The sequence below is a fragment of the Haliotis cracherodii genome, unplaced genomic scaffold, assembly GCF_022045235.1.
Source record: "Haliotis cracherodii isolate W230 unplaced genomic scaffold, xgHalCrac1.p SCAF_36, whole genome shotgun sequence".
Lineage (NCBI taxonomy): Eukaryota > Metazoa > Mollusca > Gastropoda > Lepetellida > Haliotidae > Haliotis > Haliotis cracherodii.
The window spans coordinates 1,739,410-1,745,994 of NW_027266293.1; the positions used below are offsets into that span (position 1 = coordinate 1,739,410).

The 6,585-nt window shown below is 41.3% G+C and overlaps 1 protein-coding gene across 1 annotated transcript; it reads left to right on the plus strand.

Moving 5' to 3' along the window:
- Positions 1 to 77: 77 nt before the first annotated feature.
- LOC139477820 (uncharacterized) lies at positions 78 to 2,372 on the plus strand. The gene is made up of 2 exons (XM_071260234.1): positions 78 to 342; positions 964 to 2,372. Exons 1-2 carry the CDS (start codon positions 78 to 80, stop codon positions 2,370 to 2,372), a joined length of 1,674 nt encoding a protein of 557 aa, XP_071116335.1.
- Positions 2,373 to 6,585: the final 4,213 nt, after the last annotated feature.

A 6,585-nucleotide genomic window follows, 5' to 3' on the forward strand; every position in this document is an offset into this window, starting at 1 on the left:
CATTTAGAGTGTCAGATGAGGCAAAACCTTACACTAAACGTGGAGTGCTCTCAACCATCAATAGCCTGTATGACCCAATGGGTTTCGTCGCCCCTGTAATTATCAAAGGAAAGACTCTCCTCAGGGAGCTCATATCACAGAAATTGGAATGGGATGACATGTTGCCCGAGGAACTTCGACAGGAATGGGAGAACTGGAGAGATTCTTTGAGGTTACTCGAGCAGTTACAGATTCCTCGGAAGTTCTTGCCGATGTCTCTTCAAAAATATGAGAAGAAAGAAGTATGTGTATACTGTGATGCATCCGAAAAGGCTATTGCGGCTGTAGCTTATCTGATGGCGGGTGAGAAGACTGGAAAAAGACAGATGGGATTTTTGTTAGGCAGGGCGAAGGTCGCTCCGACCCATGGACACACCATTCCTCGTTTGGAATTGAGTGCAGCCGTGCTAGGGGTAGAAATTGGGAATTTTGTGTGTGAGTGCTTAAACATTCCATTGACATCTGTCAATTATTTCACAGACAGCAGAATTGTACTTGGGTATATTTCTAACAAGACCAGAAGATTTTCTGTTTATGTATCCAATAGAGTAGCCAAAATCAGAAAATTGTCATCTTCACAACAGTGGAATTATGTTGCAACATATTTAAATCCCTCGGATTGTGCAACAAGATCAATTTCAGCCAACTTAGTTGGAAACAGTTCATGGCTTCAAGGTCCGTCTCAACTCCCTGAGAAAGATCAACACACAGAGTTTAGCGAAGACGAGGAAAATAGCACAGAACTGTTGACAGAAGTGACCTCATGTGTTACCAGTGTTGTACACAAACATGAAAAGCTAGATTCTCACAGATATGAGAAATTCTCAAACTGGAAGAAACTTGTTGAAGCCATAGCACGTCTTCGTCAATTGGTGAGGAATCACAACTGGAAAACGAAACGTGAATCAAAACATGTGTGCACAGGTATTGTTGGCAGCCACGCTTACATGGCCTCTGAACATTTTATCATTCAACAAGTTCAGCATGAAGTCTATGCAACAGAGATAGACTGCATCAGATCCAAATCTCCTTTGCCGAAGGATAGTTCAATAAGGACATTGAATCCAGTGATTGATGAGGAAGGTATGCTGAGAGTAGGTGGACGTCTCGGTCAAGCAGATTTGAGTACTGGTCACAAACATCCTCTTATTATCCCTGGTCATCATCACATTGCCACTCTCCTCGTTCGCCATTATCATGAACAAGTTAAACATCAGGGCCGACACTTTTCTGAAGGAGCTGTAAGAGCTGCAGGTCTATGGGTTACAAGTGGAAAACGTTTGATCAATTCTTTGATCTACAAATGTGTGAAATGTCGGAAACTACGTGGTCGAGAAGCCCAGCAGAAGATGGCCAATCTGCCAGTTGACCGCCTGACACAGAGTCCACCTTTCACGTATGTCGGAGTTGACACCTTCGGCCCCTGGAATGTTGTCACACGGCGCACAAGAGGAGGTCAAGCAAACAGTAAGAGATGGGCATTACTGTTTACATGCCTTGTTGTGAGAGCAATTCACATTGAAGTTATTGAAGAACTGAGCACCTCTGCTTTTATCAACGCTCTGAGGCGCTTCACATCTATCAGAGGTAGAGTAAAAGAATTCCGGTCAGATCGCGGAACCAACTTCATTGGCGCAGCAGGCATTCTCAATGTACATGTTATCAATGTTGAGGACGAGCAGATTCAGAGCTTTTTGAGTGAAAACAAAACCAGTTGGATTTTCAATCCTCCACATTCATCGCATATGGGTGGAGTTTGGGAACGAATGATCGGCATTTCACGAAGAATTCTCGACTCCATGCTCACTGATGTGTCATCGAAAAACTTTACACATGAAGTGTTGACAACATTAATGGCTGAGGTTTGTGCAATTGTGAATGCACGACCAATCGTACCTATCTCATCAGACCCAGAATCGCCAGGCATACTGACACCCTCTACTCTGTTGACTCTGAAAACTGAACATGTAGAGGAAATGGTGTCAGACTTTCAGATAAAAGACTTATATAAGTCACAATGGAGACAAGTACAGTCCCTTGCTGATCAGTTCTGGGGAAAGTGGAAGAATGAATATCTTCATACCTTGCAGCGTAGACACAAATGGTTTTCAGATGAACCTAATGTCTCACAAGACGATGTTGTTCTTTTAAAGGAAAAGAATACTGCAAGAAATGAATGGCCTATTGGTGTAATAGAGAAGGCTATTCCGAGTACAGATGGCAAAGTGCGAAAGGCTGTTGTCCGTGTTATCCGTGAGAAATCGGCAACAACATATACACGTCCAATCTCAGAGATGGTGGTGCTGCTGTCTGCAGAGAAGTCAAACAAATGACTTTATGAACATTGTATTGTTTTGCTTAACGTACTCAAGTGTCTATTGTGTTATTCATGCATAATTGTATGTGTGATATATTTGTAATATATCAAGCGGGGAGTGTGCCGTTACAAGTAACAGTGATTTTTTATTCCACTGGTTCTCAATCATGCGCTTCGCTTAGGACCGGAAGTGCTAGTTTTAGAACGTTCGTCGGTCGCAACAGTGACATTGGTCCGTGGGTTCCCCACATTGGTTTTTGGCATTGCATGCTATATCAAGTCGAACTTCAGCCATCCATAGTGTAAGTTTATGAATTATATCGTTAAGAACTTTTTAGATATGTTTTGGATGTAACTTATGTTATATTTTGTGTGTATTCAGTATGTGGAAATTCTAGTGTAATGTAGCATCAGGAACCACGTTTGGGGAAGACAGTACAGATATGCTGTCCACACACAAGCGTGACCGTTGCCGGCAGAGTTGAAGCTTATACTAGTTAACTGTCTATAGGCGTCATAGTAACATGTAGTGCTCGTATCGCGCATACCACATGCGCTGTCAGTTTAAGGTTGGACCGTCCGGGTCAGCGCACCTAGCGGGTTAGTGAAGTGAAGATAAATTGAAAAAGATCGCCCATTTAAGGAACAATTCAATTTCTTTTAAAAAGTCAATAATTAAACGAGCATTGATATTAAAAAGATCCTTTAAGGATGAAACTTTGAAATATTTATCCCTTGTGATGGAAAAATCAACACAATCAAGCAGGACATTCTTGACGGTGATTCTCTCATCACAAGGGATGCAGAATGGAGGATCCTCATAGGCCGTGGGCTAGGTATGACCCACGAGCACCCCCCCCCCCCAATCCAAACCCCACGTAATTTTTTTAAAGCCCATAAACATACTAAAGATGATTTTGAATGTTAACAAGAAAAAAGTTGGGACGAACTTGTTGTTACAGCCTTTCAAAGTATGGTACCCTATATCGCGTTTTCGCCCGGGTTTGCCGTATATCACTTGGGGGTATGATTACGTTTTGGGTTGTCATCTCACTAGTGGTCCACTGATCTTCAAGTGTGATATATCACTGGAATCCATATATAAATACCTCTCTAATGAGGTATCAATAATTGGTATTGAGTGAATATGGACCAACCCATGGTAAATCGAACGTCATATATCCCGACAAAACTATTTTTTTCTCGTAGAAACCTTTAATCCGGTATATGTTCTAGATACGTGTGCCTGATTCCACAATAATCGTCTAACACGTGTTCCAGTACATTTCTTAAAGTACTTACTTAACATGTGATGTTACCAGGTGAAAATCTTTTGCACAATTTGGAACAAATTTACTCTTATAATGTCAGAGTAGGATACCTAATATTGCATTCTCGGCTTAGCTACATCGGAACAACACTTGGATGTATGCTCAGGATTTGGCTTGTCATCTTGTGTGTTATTCACCGACCTTGATGTGTTATATGCCATAGGAAACCATATATAAACACCATAATTTGATGTAGGCTGATTATTTATCTACTTTTGGACAATCATATAGAATACCTCTTGACAACTCTGATATCACTCACTTTGTATGCATATAAGAGGTTCACAGTATGATGCTCGAGTCGATTTCAGAACTTTGAATGAAATGGACCTATGTGTGACATATTCAAGATGGCAACCATAAAGCTGTGCAAAAAAAACTGATAATAATGTAAATGTTATTTATTTCAGCAAATATACAAATCAATTTCTTGGACGCAGGCTTGATATTTTGACAAATTTTGCCATTTCAAGTTGAGTTTCAGATGTTTTAGTACAGCTAGTAGTTAAGGTGAATTTGCAGGGGGCACCACCAAAGGTAAAAGATGAATTCACTTACTAACATTTAATTCATACATCACTTAGCTACCTAAGTTTCCAATTTACAGAAAATGTCTAAATGCGAATCGTCCAAATCGTATATGAATGGCTTGAAATGAACAGGGACCATGCATTCACAGAAATAAATTATATTCCAATTACATGCTTAAGATTCTCTTATAGAATACCCAAGTTAATATATATGGAAATGTCCCACCTTGTAACAATGTCCCTGAGAGGATATCATAAGTCCATGTCATTCAAAGAATATTTTTGCCTACTACTATTTTAAACGTAGAATATTTGTATTTTTTACTTGTGGCTAACTTTGCATACAATCGCCAGGTGATGAAGGGATGATGTAAATCCTGCTGGGATCAATGCAGGTAGCAAAGGTACTGTAAGTCCCCATGGTCCCCTGTATGGTAGTCTACCTTCAGTTGCTGACGATCTATAGCCCGTTTTTATCTTGTATCGATATGTATAGTGGTATTCTCTTTTATGAATCCGTACTAGTTTTACATCCTTTTCTTTGACAAATCTAGTTACTTTACTGTCCTTCGCTGACAGGTTTTTAGTGTCAATATATGTATTATGATTAACTATTGATAGTCACGATATGGCTGAAATATTGCCGATTTGACTTAATATTTTAACTCACTCACTCACTCACTCACTCACTCACTCATTGTAACAATGTCATCACCATGATTATGTGTCTTTTGAGGTTGAACTGTTGTGACTGAGACCAACAACGTATACAACCGGGAACAACTCGAAGACAGCTTTGACATCTCAACCTAAACGGAAACGTATCCCCAGTGATCCAGAGCCAGTGTGCATCATACATGTACCTGGCTTGAAGTATGGCCCACTTCAACATCTGAGCAAAGCCAAAGATCCTGATGAGAAGATGGAAAAGCTGAAGGGGTGATCAAGCGTAGAAGGATGGCAGAACCTCCAGAAATGCCAAATCAAATGGAAGTGTCATGTTCAAGCCTGCCGGCAGTTCTGGAAGACACCCATGGCTATCACAGAGGATATTATCAGCATTTTACAATGAACCATGACAGTTTGTAACAACCTGAAATTGAATCTTAGGAACTAGCTTGCCGCCCAATTCGGCGTCCATCCTATGAGCCCATCATCTTCCAACCTGACTGCATCTTTTGTACTTCGTATTCCTGAAAGAAATTCAAGTCAAAAGGAAGCTGGACAACAGAAGGGCTCACAAACTTCAGTCTGGATGGATGGCAGCATGTCATTGAAGTAGCTCAACGTCAAAACGATGAGCCTCTCCTGCTGCGGATCAGAGGGAAGGAACTATTTGCCGGTGAAGCAAATTATCACAAGTCGTGCCGAACTGGTTACTTACAGATACCTGAGAAATTTCGGAGCTCTCAACCGTAGGAACACCTTAGACAGCATCAAATAGAAGAGGCACACAAGAAAGCAATGGTATCAGTGTCGGAAGTTATCAACAGCAAGAAACTGAAAGAGAAGACTACTGGAGTACCAAGTTAAAGAAGAAAAGTGCAAGCGTGTCAGTCGAACCTAATTGGTAGGCGTTTCGTACAGCTGAGTCAACATTAATCTGTTGTACACGATGAATGATTGGAAATGTCCCATGTGACAATTTTCTTCTTTAACTTGGTACTCCTGTAGTCTGGGTTTGGGTGTGCAGTGTCCTGAAGACCATCTGTATACACCTTTAGTAGAACTTCTTCTCTTTCAGTATCTTGCTGTTGATAACATCCGACGATTGAGAGCTCCGCCATTTCTCAGGAATCTATATGTAACCAGTTCGGCACGACTTGTGATATTTTGCTTCACAGGTAAATAGATCCTTCCCTCTGATCCGCAGCTGGAGAGGCTCATCGTTTTGACGTTGAGCTACTTCAATGACATGCTGCCATCCATCCAGACTGAAGTTTGTGAGCCCTTCTGTTGTCCAGCTTCCTTTTGACTTGAATTTCTTTCAGGAATACGAAGTACAAAAGATGCAGTCAGGTTGGAAGATGATGGGCTCATAGGATGGACGCCGAATTGGGCGGCAAGCTAGTTCCTAAGATTCAATTTCAGGTTGTTACAAACTGTCATGGTTCATTGTAAAATGCTGATAATATCCTCTGTGATAGCCATGGGTGTCTTCCAGAACTGCCGGCAGGCTTGAACATGACACTTCCATTTGATTTGGCATTTCTGGAGGTTCTGCCATCCTTCTACGCTTGATCACCCCTTCAGCTTTTCCATCTTCTCATCAGGATCTTTGGCTTTGCTCAGATGTTGAAGTGGGCCATACTTCAAGCCAGGTACATGTATGATGCACACTGGCTCTGGATCACTGGGATACGTTTCC